The following is a 13,304-nucleotide window of genomic DNA, read 5'->3' on the forward strand; positions in this document are numbered from 1 at the left end:
TTCTTTCTTGTTAATATAGTGTTTCTTGTGATATTGAAACACCTGGCAATGTTATCAGAACAGGCTTAGGACCGCTGAGTTAGCATGTGAGACTTATCTCCTTCCTCCTCCCTGCCTCAGTTTCTCTTTATTCTACCTGGTTGGTAAAAGGCATTTCCCGGCAACCAGGGTGCTGAATGCTGGCCAGTGACAGTACTGCGGTCTCAGAGTTCTTCCCGTGCGGTCTCCTGCCTCACAGGTGCTCAGAATGTGTCTCTAGAAGATAAGACTTATTTTAACATAACCACAGTACCATCATCACACCCTTTTAAAAACATTCTTAATATGAAAAATTCAAGCTGTTGAATTTCTCCCATCATTTCATAATTTTTTTAAAGATTTTATTTATTTATTTTTAGAGAGGAAAGGGAGGGAGAGAGAGAGAGAGAAACATCAATGTGCGGTTGCTGGGGGCCGTGGCCTGCAACCCAGGCATGTGTCCTGACTGGGATTAAACCTGCGACGCTTTGGTTCGCAGCCCGCGCTCAATCCACATTTCATAATTTTTAAATGACAAATCAGAATTCAAACAAGACTTATGATATGTCTGTGGAGACTTAAATTCTAAAAGTTCTTATCCATGTTTTTTTTTTCCCCCATGCAACTTATTTGTTGGAGAAACTGGGTCGTTTGTCCTGTAAAGCTTCCCACGTTTAGGGCTTTGCTGTCCGCATCTCAGGGTCTCGCTGGGCATGCCTCTCTGTCCCCTGCATTGCCTGCAAACTGGTGTTAGTGTTCAGGTCTGACGAGGTGCGGGTTAGTGTGGCGGAGGAAGAAGCTTCCCTCCTCTACCCTTCGGTGTTTGGCTGGTCTAATAAGGAAATCAAAGTGAGGCAGATTAATGAGAAAGTGACCGAATTGTATGACACATGTATGTACACATGGGAACCCCCATGTGGACGAGAGACGAGAGAGTCAGAGACTCCCATGGACAGGAGAGGTTCAGAGACACAATGAAGTGTGGGGGTGTGTGACACTGAGCTGGCGAGGTGCCTGGGCCTTCAGAGCGGAGGAGGGCCATTGCAGGACGATAAGAAAGGCAAGTGTCCAGTAGTTAGTAGTTTGTCCTGCCCTGTAGATGGGTCACAAAAGTGATTGCTGGTGACATTTAGTGAGCCAGGGCCCTGATACAGCTTCGTTAAGGGGGAGGTACGGGCTCCTCTTGAGGCTGAGGGGCCTCGGTTGCCTGCAGCTCAGAACAGTCATGTGGCACAGAGACACGCCTCGGGCGACTCGCTCCGAGCCCCCACAGCAGCGTCCCCGTGTTTGTGGGGCGACTTAGCAGGTGGCGCTGCGTCTTCCCTGTCACATCACATCCAGCATCGAATCTTTGTGAATTGAGATAGACCGGTGGGCTTGTGTGTTGTTGGTCTGGTTTATCCATTTGAAAGTTCTGCGTAATTTTTAATCTAGTTTTGGCAGCCACTGGTGGTCTTCGCCCAGGTCCACTGATTCCTTAGTCTTAGTCTTAACCCAAGTGAACGTAAGTACAGGCTCCTTCCTGCGCTGGACAAACTGTCTGTGGTGGGGACCACAGCGGGCTCGGTTCTGGTGGGACTCATCCATCCCTCACACCGTAGCTGTGTCGTGTGGTCAATAGGCAGACCCTCGGAGGTGGCTTGTTTGTAACAAGAGGAGAGAAGAGTCAGTTGGCATATCATTTGCCCAACATCTAAAGGAAGTGCACTTTAATAAACTGATTTTACTATGGTTTCTGGTATATTGGTCTTAAACAAGAATATCAGAAAGAAAATGCACCATCACAAAACTGTCATAAGAAAACTTTTTAGTAACTTGGAAGTCAATACCCATGAAGGTATTATGGGTATTGACCCATAAAGGTTTCACTCAGAATGCACTAATTAAACTTTATTCAGCCGATCAAAAGGACATTTGTCACTTTTTTTTGTCACTTCTTAATTATCTCCTGGAGTATTGAAATCACATCGATTCCAAATATATCCTTGTTGCATTCACCTAGTCAATCGCAGCTTGCTGCTCCTAAAGACTTTTCTTTATAGCTGACGCTATATTAACAAAGACCGTTTGTAAGGTACGTTAAGACTTGAGGGTTTGGTTCATCCTCCACCGTCTCGGAAACTCCAGAAGTTTCCATCTTCCTGATTTTATGATTGCTTATGTCCCTCAGCAGTCATGCCGTGGCACCTGGGGTTGACCCAGCAGGTAGAAGACTGTGCGTGCCTTGCGGCTTGGTCGTAGGTGGTACAGACAGAGGCAGAGGGCTTACATAACGAGATCGAGGCTAAGCACAGTGGCGCCGCCAATTAAAACTAGACTGACATTGCCCCGTACATGAGAACCATAAACAGGAGCGGGGAGATCAGGGTACAGCCCAGTGTGACCTCCCTCATAGCAGGATCCTTAAGAGGGTCCTCTTAGCAAAAATACCCCAAAGCTTTGCCACTTTCTCTGGGGCCAGTTGTGTGAGACTTGAGCAAATCCTGCATCTTTTGTAGGGTTTACGTTTTTACTTTGCATGGCCAATGAAAATGTTGCTGTGTGGGGTGAAATGCCGGTTTAAGCAGAGGGGCACCTTGGGGAACTCATTTTCTGAACGAAAACTCCATTAATTAATTTTTTGTTGTGATGACATTTGCTTCCTCATATTACTCAAGTAATGAGGACACACCATCACTACCACTCTGCCTCCGTAGCTGATAAAACTGTGTAATTAATATGTATTTATGTTGTAACAACAGGGAAACGTGTGCTTCAAACGAAAAGGTCTCTGCAGATGAAAATGTGTGGGGTGGTATTCTCACCGCTCACATGGTGGCTCTGTGCTTTAAGAAGGGAAATGGGAGGACTCTGAACTAAGATTTATGTGTTGTTTTGCCCTCTAGGAGGCTTCAGTCAAGAAGAACTCCTGAAAATATGGAAGGGACTCTTCTATTGCATGTGGGTGCAGGACGAGCCCCTCCTGCAGGTAACACGCACTTCCCTCCGCCCTGTCCCTGGGTCCTCGGCCTGCGAAGACGGGAGAGACTGGCTGGGCCAGTCCCCTCCTGTGCCGCACCCAGAAGCATGGCTCCAGGGACTCCCTGTCACCTAGAAGGGGGTGCCCTGTCTAAGCACGGAGGTTAATTATCTTTTCAAATAACAAAGAACACACACACACATTGAAGAGTTATGATTTCTCTGCCATAGTTTCATAGTTCTGTGGTAGGTTTTACATGACTTAAAGTTTTTGTGGGTTTTCTGTTATTTGTGGTCAAAAACATCGTTGTCGTAGCACTAGTCTAAGAACCTCTGAGCAGCCCAGACTCCGGGCCGGGCGCTGCCGCAGATTAAGTGGGTGGAGGAACAGCGACCTCCCTGGGGTCACGGTCTCCACAGAGCCATTCGCAGCTCCCCAGGTGACGCCCCCACCGTTGAAGGCAGCGGGACCCAGCACAGAGGAGCGTGTGACCTGGACGCCCCTGCCACAGCTGCTCAGAAACATGACTTCCACTGAGGAGCTTTGTCACAGTGTGCAAAGGCAAAGTGGAGGGACAAGCCTGGCAGGGCCCCCTGAAGCCCTCTGGTGGGTGAAACGTGCCGGGAGGCGTTCACCTGCCCGGGTTTTAAGGCGCAGCGTTGCCGCTTTGACTCCCTGAACACGTTTTGAGCAGGACGGTGGGGCAGAGTATTTTTAAGTTGCACTCAAAAGTAACAGCCGGTGTCTCTCGTGGAGGAGGGAAACGTGACATCAGTAACAGAATGTCCGTTTCGAGTCGGGGAGTCCATGGGAAATGGCCGAGGGAGACCTGAGGCCGGGTGAGGAGCAGGTACTGTTCACGAGGCTCCGCCCTTTCCTGCGTCACCCAGCGGCAGAGCTCCTGCGGTGACACTCCCACGGTAGGTGTCCTCGTGGACCCAGACGACCACATCCTCCCCGCAGACAGGCTTGCTGAGCGCCAGTGGCACTTTGCCCAGGACAGAGCCTAGGGAGGCACTGTCCCTGGTGCTCCCGCCAGCCCACCACTGCCGCCTGTCCCTGCGCCAGCCGAGGAGGAGGCCGCTGGCTCCACTCACCGAGCCTCCTGCAGTGGCAGTCTGGGGTCTCGCTGCGGCAGCGCCTGCTTCTGGGGCATCTGTGCTTCTGTGGCTGGGGAATTGGGATAAGCATCTCTATTTAAGCTCTAATATGGCTTCAAAGCCAGGAATTGACAGCTAATTTAGTGCTTCTGTAGCTGATTTGAGCAGATGGCTAGAGGCACTCTTTCAAACATGCAGCTTAAACAAATCTCAGAGGCATAGCACATGGGCACAGCAGTCCTGTGAAATGGGGGTGTCGCATTTACATAAATTTTGATAAAATCCACCTGCACACTCCTTAGTGAGAGTGACATTGAACACAGTGGTACAGGCTCCCGCCTGCCCACCTGCCTGCCCAGCAGGTGCAGGAGGGGGTGCTGGCTATGTGTTGTCATCTCAGTGTGGCCCCGTGGTAACCCCGTGTCTTCCGCACCCGCCTTTGCAGGAGGAGCTGGCCAACACCATCTCCCGGCTCATCCACGCCGTTCACAACCCAGAGGCCCGTAAGTCCTGATGTTTTCGTGACTTTCCAAACTTCCTCATTTCTCAGATTTGGGGACCTGCCTAGGATGTCTAGTCCATATTATTTCTTGGCCGTTTTTCCAAGCGTCCACCTCTGAGTAGTCGGATTTAATGTGAACCCAGGTTGCCAGCGTGTGGGTGTCGGGTGACACACTTTCCCATGGGCGGAAACTGTGGTCAGCTTGGGTATTGACTCAGATGGGTGGACGGGTTTCTCATGGACCACCACACTGGCCATCTCAGAGAGACCCACAAATGTTTTAAATCATAATCCTCCAGAATCTCCAAATTCTGAGTCACTTTAGCACATCTGGGAACTGTCCCTGCATATGCCAGCGTGTGCAGTGACCTCCGGACGCCAGGTTTATCCTCAAACTGGGGCCATTTAAGGTTGTCAGTGGTAATAACCTGTACAGTAACCCCCCTTTATCAAAAAGAGTAAACAAAAGGAGACACTTTTTCTGAGACATTCAGGGTTTGATGACTCGCAGAGGACGACAGAGACAGCAGAATGAGTTCGTTCTGGTCACCACTCCTGAGGACAGAACACCCCAGTGGCCTTCATGACCCTCCGTGGTTCTCTGAACTCTAGCCGAGTCTCAGCTAACGTGCCATGAACAAAATTCTGCATGGGGTGTATAGTCTAGGTTTTCACCTATCAAGAAAGCTTTGTGCAAAAAGAAGCAAAGCAAGAGAAATCAAAAATTTCTCTGGACAAAACAGTGCTAGTTTCGTGGCTCAGAAGGGAATGTTGTATTATATAGCCTCACCCAGCCGACACTGAACATGAAACAAATGCCGAGTTTCCACCTGGGTCGTCCAAGTGTCCATCCAACTGACCGGCTTTGGATCGTTTGCTGTAGGCGGACGGAAAAGACCACTAGACGTAGCTCCAGAGATCTTTTGATTTAGAAACATGGCTTTCAGTGGATAAAGAAAAATATCCCAGAGAGCATTCTAGTTGGGCATTAAGATATCACCAGTCTTGCCCTGGCCAGTGTAGCTCATTTGGTTGGGGCATCTTTCTAAAAACCAAAGGGTTGTGGGTTCAATCCCCAGTCAGGGTACATGCTAGGTTGTGGGTTTAGTTCCCAGTCCAGGTGCATGCGAGAGGCAACTGGGTGATGTTTCTCTCACACCCATGTTTCTCGCCCTCTCCCTCCCCCCCTTCCCCCGTCTCTAAAATCAATAAGCATGTCCTTGGGTGAGGATTAAAAAAAACATTTTTCAAAAGAGATTACCTGCCTTCCTGTACTGTAATGTGCTTTTACTTAAATGTAATGAAATTACTGAGGGTGTTTAATGATTGGCCAAATTTTCTAGCAACCCAAGCATCCTTGAGACAGGAAATCACGAGTAGTCCTGGTTGGTGTCTCATCGTTGCTTTCGTGCTGCCTGGTCCCGTGCGGACCCGAAAGCTGAGCGTTCAGAGCCTTTTGCCCCTGCAGAGCACCTGTTCGTCCAGACCTTCTGGCAGACCATGAACCGCGAGTGGACGGGCATCGACAGGCTGCGCCTGGACAAGTTCTACACGGTGAGACCGGCGGGCCCTCATGCCAGCCACTGCGGAGGCTCGTGGGAGGGACGGGGAACGCCCAGCACCTTAAGGGCAGGGGGGGAGGATGGTTTGTGAAGCAGAGTAAGTTCCAGGCTTGCGGAGATGGCGGGACCATGTGAACGTTCAACAGCCCTGAACCTGTGTGCAGGGGCCTCTGTCTCGTCCCTTTTAGCTGTTGGGGGTGGGCCGGGGGGTCTTCAGTTAACCTCGTACGCTCCAGAATTTGAGCGCAATTACTGCGGCGGTTTCTTCATCTGGGGATCTGGGCCCCACCAAGTCACTGGCCTCGTCCCACTGAGCCGACCGGTCATCCTCACACACGTTGTCTGTCTTCAGCTGATCCGCCTGGTCCTGAGAGAGTCCTTCGAAGCTCTGAAGCGGACCGGCTGGGAAGAGAGGTCAGTGCACTGGCCGGGGCGCCATGCGGCGGCCTGAAAACCTTTAAAGGGGTGTGTCTTTGAGCCTTTCAGTTAACCAGCAAGTGTGGGTTGCCCGGTCTGGGTCTCCCACTCTGCTGAGTGCTAAGAAAGGCAAAATCCCCTTTTTCTTCGTAAAGGACCTAAAACCCAGCAGAGCAAAATAAAAGGGTCGCGTGCACATGCCAGTCCGCTTTTTGTACTGATTCTATTCTAGTCGTCGAGTTTTCCCTTGTAATACTCTCCGCGCCTCGCGTGGCTCGCGCTGCGGTGTAATGTCAGACAGAAGGCCACGTCTTCTGGGGGCATCGGCGGGGAGGGGGGATGCGGCGGGGGCTGCATTAACAGTCCCGTGTCCCATGTGTTTTCTTTAGCCGGGTCAAGCTTTTTCTCGATGTCCTGATGAAGGAAGTCTTGCACCCCGAGAGTCAGTCTCCCGATGCAGTGAAATTCCACTTCGTTGACGTCTATCTGGACGAACTGTCCAAAGTAGGAGGGAGAGAGGTAAGGAACAGCCTGACACCTGCCCGCAGAGCCCACAGCTAACCCGACCAACCCGACCGGGGCTCTGGCCGGCCGTCCATCCGGTGCTCCTGGGAGCCGGGGGGCGGGACAGAGGGCTGGAAAGGGAAACGTTCTTCAGCGTGCAAGAGGTTATCTGGATTTGGGATTGTGAGCAATTTGTACTTTTTTCTTTTTCACAAGCATTCTGCCGTGCACAGGGATTTCTTTTTATTAAGGAAAGTGTGTATCTTTTATTTAAAAAATAATCCCTCACCGCAGCCTCTGACAGTGCTTACACAGAGCTGCGCCGTGGAGGAGGTGGCAGGGAGCAGCGCTGAGTGCACTGGGTGGTGCGCTCCCGTAGCCATGCCGAGGCCCCCGGGTGGGGTGGTGGGAGGTCGGCCATGGCCTCTAGCCTGGTGCCGGCGCTCGGGCAGCCCGCACACTGTGCATTTGGGCGCCGTCAGTGTCACTCAGTGCAATTCGGCCTGTGATAAAAAATAGGTGGATTGTTTTCCAAAGACATATCAGAAAGGAGAAAAGTTTCTTTTTTCCTTTATTTTCATTTCTTTTTGCCTATTTTATTTCTAAATTACAGCTCTTGGCAGATCAGAATCTCAAGTTTATTGATCCATTCTGCAAAATTGCTGCCAAGACTAAGGAGTAAGTGATGCACATGTGTTTCGTTCCTGCAGTTGGTGCTGAATTGGGCAGGGGGGAGGGGGGTGTTCTGTGTTGGGAAGCATGACACAGGGTAGCCAGGGTGGCTGTCCAAAGCTAAGAACAGCCGAATGCGTAACTCCCCATGGAAAGACGTTTGAAGCTTTGAGTCATAATTCAGCTCTTCTAGCTTTGCTGTTTGACCCAGTCATTCCAAGAATCACACCCTCCGCCCCCCAGAGTTCAGTCTGCCGTCTGTCCGTCCCACCGCTGCCAGCCCAGAGCCCCCGGCTGGCTCCCTGCAGCCCCGGTTGGTTAGCCCAGAAGCGTACGTGAAAATACAAGTGCCTTCTGAGCTGCCGATCGGTCGCGCCGGGTCCTGGGCAGGCTGAAACCGGAGGCGCAGCCACTCCTCCTCTCGTCACTCTGTCCTCCTCCAGAAGCGAGGTCCAGACCGCTGGTTTTAATCACGTGCTCTTTGCTGTGCTTCCCCCTCAGCCATGCACTGGTGCAGACTATAGCTAGGGGTGTTTTTGAAGTCATTGTAGATCAGTCCCCTTCTGTGCCTGAAGCGGCGATGGAGGAACTGCCGACCAAAGTGGGCGGCAGCCACCGCTCTGAAGACGAGAGAGCCGGGAACGAGGTGGCGTGGAGGAAAACACTCAGTAAAAAGAAGACAGGTGAGAGCATTTCCTTGAGTGGTCTTTCTCTTTTTTAGGTGAAGTCCTCACCAAACAAACACTGTTTAGTACAACGGTTGGGGTCTCACCGCCTCCGTCCCAGAGCTCGTCGGGTGCCGTGGACCCCACCTGAGGCAGGAAGCGGGTGCATGTTGCAAACCCCCGTGCCCGTTCTGGGGGAGACCCTGCGCCTCACACGCGGTTCTGTTACCTCCCAGGACGGAGGGGCGTTCTCCGAGGGTTTTCCCGTTGTTGCTGCTGTTGCTTCGGGTGTTGTTTGTTTTTGTTGTCTTGGCTTTTTGGTTGTATTTAAACTCCCTGATGTCGGCTGGAATCTGCAGAGGGTCCTGGATGGGAGACCCCCCCCCCCCATGCAGCTCCGTTGTGAGTGCGCACGGGTTTCTGTGGCCTTTCCGGTCCCCGAGTTCCCTCGGCTTCTTTGTCCCGGGGCGTTTCAGTGCCCGCCGTGAGCTCTCACCGTCCTCACCACTGCGGTGTCCCTGCGGTCGCCTAGAGAGTGTGCGTTCAAGTCGTGGCCCGTCAGCTCTGACCGTGGGTCACGGCACCTCGGGGTGCAGCGGCGGAAAGTGGTCAGGGCGTACCTGCACTTTCGAGATGTTATGAAGCCATTGAAAAGCAGGGTTTTCAAAAACCAGTGACCACAGGAAATTGAATGTTTTTGTTTTAATCCTCACCCAAGGATATGTTCTTACTGATTTCAGAGCGAGTGAGATAGAGAGAAGGAGGGAGGGAGGGAAACACTAATCAGTTGCCTCCTGTACGCACCCCAGCTGGGGATCGAACCCGCAACCTAGGTATGTGCCCTGACTGGGGATCAAACCTGCAACCTTTTGGTGCAGAGGACGATGCTCCAACTAAGTGAGCCACCCAGCCCGGGCTGATTTAACAGTTACATGTGCCTTAAATAATCCTGGAGGATATAATAGTTAGCCCTACATGGCAGAGTTGTGAGGCTTCTGTTTGTTTTGTACTTTTGTCCATTTTCCTAAATTTTCTACATTGATCATATATTATTTTTTAATCAGTAAAAAAACTAAAAGGGAAAGAAGCAGCATTTTAATTTTAAATTCCCCAGAGGTGACGGGTTAACTAAACACCCCACGCACACCGCACACTCTGCGTGCTCGTGGCTGCTGTCTCCCCGCCCCCCACGTGTCTGTCTGAGCCGGGGGGCGGCCCCCTCTTCAGTAGCGCCTGCAGTGCGGGCGCTGTCCTGTCCTCCGTCTGCCCTGAGCCCCCACCACTGACCCGCCCCTAGGACTCCAAACCAGTACAAGTTTGAAAAGCTGAGTGGTCAGGAATTATTCGAATTATTCATTTAATGTTAAATTTTGCTTCGCTGCATCGTGTTTCCTGAGGCGGCCCCGTGACCTTAGTGTACCACAACGCAGCTTCTGTCTACCGCCCACACCTGCCTGAAGTTGGGCGCGGGCTCCGGAGTCCACTCTCCCCCCACCCCTCACGGGCCAGAGCCCCCGTGCCTGAGCCCCTGGCCAGGGGCCGCCGCCCCCTGCCGCTGTGTGGCGGGGAGGCCGTGCGTGCTGGCTGCACGGAAGGCCACGGAGGCTCGTCTGGAATGGACTGAAAAGAGAGAATTTGTGATCGCTCCCAGAGGTGTGTCCATGTCCAGGGGCTGGAAAACCGAAACATCTTCGGGGAATTACAAATATATTTGCAGGGTTTTTCTCTTTAAAGAAATTGTTGTTTTGACTCAGAGACACCTAATTAGACGGCGGTTCCTTCGGAAGTAGTCACTGCTGAGTAACGGAAGAATTTTGTCTTTGGCTGTGTTTTGATAGCACTGGGCAAGTGCCACTCCAGGAAGGATGGACTCAGTGATGACGGTGAGGGAGACGATGGTGGCAGCGTGGAGGACACGGGGACGCTTCTCCAGGTTGGTGGCAGCTGTCGCTTGTCATAGAGGATAGAGCTGCTGTGGAGTGGCCCGACTAATTGGGAATTAGGGTCAGAGCTAATGAAACTCGAAGGCCTAACGTGTAAAGTCCTCTTCATCCCTCCAGTCACTGAGGTCACCTTCTTCATAATCAGCTTACTGGAGACAAATTTAAACGTGATGGGTTTCGAAAGATGTCAGTCTTCATGTTGGCTTGAATGGCTAAGATCTGTTCCATGCAGCAAAGTCAGCTCACTAGCGCTTTTCAAACAAATTTGACTATGTTACCAAGTGCAAATTAGAAGGGAAAGAAGAACCACAGCTACCTTCTTCCGAGAAGAAATAGAACAAATTTTTCAAAGATCTTCTTTAAGCCCTTGGTCGCCAGGTCTGAGTGCACACCGGTCCAGGCAGGCCTCTGGGACAGCTTCCCGAGTCCCCCACAGTGCTGCGTGCTCTGTCACTAGTGGGTGTGCGTTTCTGAGTCAGGTTCCTGCGGGTTTATGTCGGCTCCTCTTCTCTCGTAGTTTGACTATAAGGCCGTCGCTGCCCGACTCCTGGAGATGACCAACAGGAAAAACGTCCCTCCCTTCAACAGGAAACGCCTCTCCAGACTAATCAGGAAGTACGTACCAATCGAGAGGATGTCACTTGATCTCACTCACGTTCACGTCCAGCCCTTTCATTTCTCTCATGGTGTAGGACACGCTGTCACCACTCACCTTTTTATTTATAGCACACACACACACACACACCTGTAAACAGTGTTCAGTGACGACAGCTGCCCGCCTGCCCCCACCCGTCCCAGTGCCCCCGTCACACGCAGCCACACTCGTCTCTCATGGCCGTTTCACGGGGGTGTGAGGAGAAGTACACTAGTGACGTCTGAGCTGATCAGACTGAGAAACTGCCGCGAAGGTGCCGCTGCGGTGGCCACCCATTGGTGCGCTGCCGACAGGGTGGGGAGGGGCGGGGCTTTGCGCCCCATCCCCCGCTTCTCCCCGTGGTTATTTAAGCTGAGGTTGTCATCGATGTCGTTATGGCTGTACCAGTAATTCACTGCAGAGCCCGGTGACGTGTTACGATCGGTGACATACACCAGCTGAGTTTGACGGCGCTCTGCACGAGCAGGCACTGTTCTGGGCACTTAAGTTAGTTCGTGTTGAGAAAAGCCCTATAAGAGGGCTTCTGTAAACTTCCCGCTTGACCCGTAGGTTGACTCGGGCACGGGGGCGTTGCTGCCATTGCCCGACGGCCTGAAGTTGTAGCTGCCAGACTCGGGGCAAGACGTACACCTCTGTCCCCTGGCCCGGGGCTCCACCCCAGATCCACTCAGCCCTGCACGCGTCCTTTGTGCTCCCACGAACCGAAGTCTCGTGGACCATGCGCTGCTTGGCTTCCCTCCACTTGGTGAACCGAGAGGAGTGCAGAGGTCTGAGCTGTTCCGGCCTTAAGGAGCAGGAAGGACAGCTGAGAGTGGGCTTGTCCTTTGCTTTTGGCCTTTGCGTCACACCCGCCTGCTTGGCCTCCCCTCCTGGAGAAAACAGAAAGTGTCTTACAGATACACATTGTTTCAAGTTCTGCGCCTGTGTTTACTGAAGACAGAAAGAAGGGATTTCTTCATGAACTTCTATTGTTTTCTTTTTCAGATTCCAAGATCTCTCTGAAGGTGAGGAAGTCAGAGGATTGGAACTGGCATTCTTGCCTAAATACAGACCTTACCAAGCGCATTTGTGCCAAGTAGTAAAACGCAAGATTGGAAACATGAGAAGCGGCAGAGGCCTTGACCTTCCAGAGGTCGTCAGTTACACCCCGTGCAGGCACAGCTGAGAGAAGCCCTTGGAAGAACCAGTGTGGGGCTTTTTAAAGTCTTGCCCACCCACTCTCCCGTCCCAGGGGCCAAGCTGAGCCAGACACAAGGGCCACCAGAGCAAGGGGTGGTCCGGAGGGCACTGGGGATGGGGGGGTTTATTTCAACAAGAAGGATTTCCGTTGGTACCCCAAGTTCCAGTTTGACCCTTTATGAAGAACAGTTGGTCTCTCAGGAGCCCAGAACTTTGTTGACTGCGAAGACCACTTGTCCCGTGGGGAAAGTTGCTCTCTGTAAACTTCGTTGCATATGAGCAAATCGGTGGTGTCCCTGGGACCCTGGGGGTTCTGAGAACTAGGGTGCGCAGACCTGGTGGAGACAGCACAGCCGAGCCCCGAGGTTGAGCTGGAGACTGCCATCATCCCAGGTTTGCAGCCCCCGGCCTTGAGGGAGGAAGCCACAGAGTTGTTTGAAGCCTGGAGTTCCTGTGTGCAGTAGCTCTGAGGGTTGGACTGGAGACGTAGTGAGGGGCGATGATAAAGAGGCAAAACCCGAGGTTAAAAATCTGCCTGCATGGTGTGGGGAGGGGACGGGGCGCTTAGGTCCCCGGGGGCGGCTGCAGGGGTCTTGGAGAGCTGACTCGCTGTGACTTCGGCGCCCAACAGGTGGGATACCTCAACTCGGTTTTGCTGAGGACGTTTCTACCGATGAAGATGACCACACTTTCAGTCAAGGAAGGCCTAAGAAAAAGGGAAATAAACTTCTGGAGAAACCGGACCCGGAAAAGGGGGCAGGTGAGGGAAAGGCTTGAGGCCTGCGAGGCCTGAGAAGACGGGGCGGGCAGCCCTTGGGGGCAGCGGGCGCCTTTGCAGCGACCTCCGGCCACTGTCTCCGCACGTCGTTACAGAGCGGAAGCTTCGCTTGTATGGCTGCAGGATCGTTTCCGCGTGTTTGGTTTCTCTGGGGCGCCCGCATTCCCTGGACGAAAAGCATTTGTTCACTCCTGGCGGCGGCACCTGCGGAGGAAGTGCCGCGGACGTGGAGGTGCTAGGAAGGCGCCGCCCTGGGAAGCGTTTGTTTTATCCCCTCCCGGGTCTGCGGCTTCTGCCTTTGGCCTGAAAATTAGTAGAAATCTGAACGCGTTTCAGTTCCATGTACACTG

The 13,304-nt window shown here is 52.5% G+C and overlaps 1 protein-coding gene across 1 annotated transcript in view; it reads left to right on the forward strand.

Moving 5' to 3' along the window:
- Window positions 1-13,304, forward strand: part of RRP1B (ribosomal RNA processing 1B) — a 28,800-nt gene that overhangs the window by 6,431 nt on the left and 9,065 nt on the right. Inside the window, exons 2-12 of the mRNA XM_028504848.2 lie at window positions 2,904-2,986; window positions 4,523-4,580; window positions 6,048-6,133; window positions 6,494-6,555; window positions 6,948-7,077; window positions 7,676-7,740; window positions 8,236-8,417; window positions 10,238-10,332; window positions 10,860-10,957; window positions 11,982-12,001; window positions 12,808-12,936. Of these exons, the coding sequence (XP_028360649.1) occupies window positions 2,904-2,986; window positions 4,523-4,580; window positions 6,048-6,133; window positions 6,494-6,555; window positions 6,948-7,077; window positions 7,676-7,740; window positions 8,236-8,417; window positions 10,238-10,332; window positions 10,860-10,957; window positions 11,982-12,001; window positions 12,808-12,936 (1,008 nt within the window). The remainder of the gene's footprint in view (window positions 1-2,903; window positions 2,987-4,522; window positions 4,581-6,047; window positions 6,134-6,493; window positions 6,556-6,947; window positions 7,078-7,675; window positions 7,741-8,235; window positions 8,418-10,237; window positions 10,333-10,859; window positions 10,958-11,981; window positions 12,002-12,807; window positions 12,937-13,304) is intronic.

The sequence above is a fragment of the Phyllostomus discolor genome, chromosome 2 (genome assembly GCF_004126475.2).
Source record: "Phyllostomus discolor isolate MPI-MPIP mPhyDis1 chromosome 2, mPhyDis1.pri.v3, whole genome shotgun sequence".
Taxonomy (NCBI): Eukaryota; Metazoa; Chordata; class Mammalia; order Chiroptera; family Phyllostomidae; genus Phyllostomus; species Phyllostomus discolor.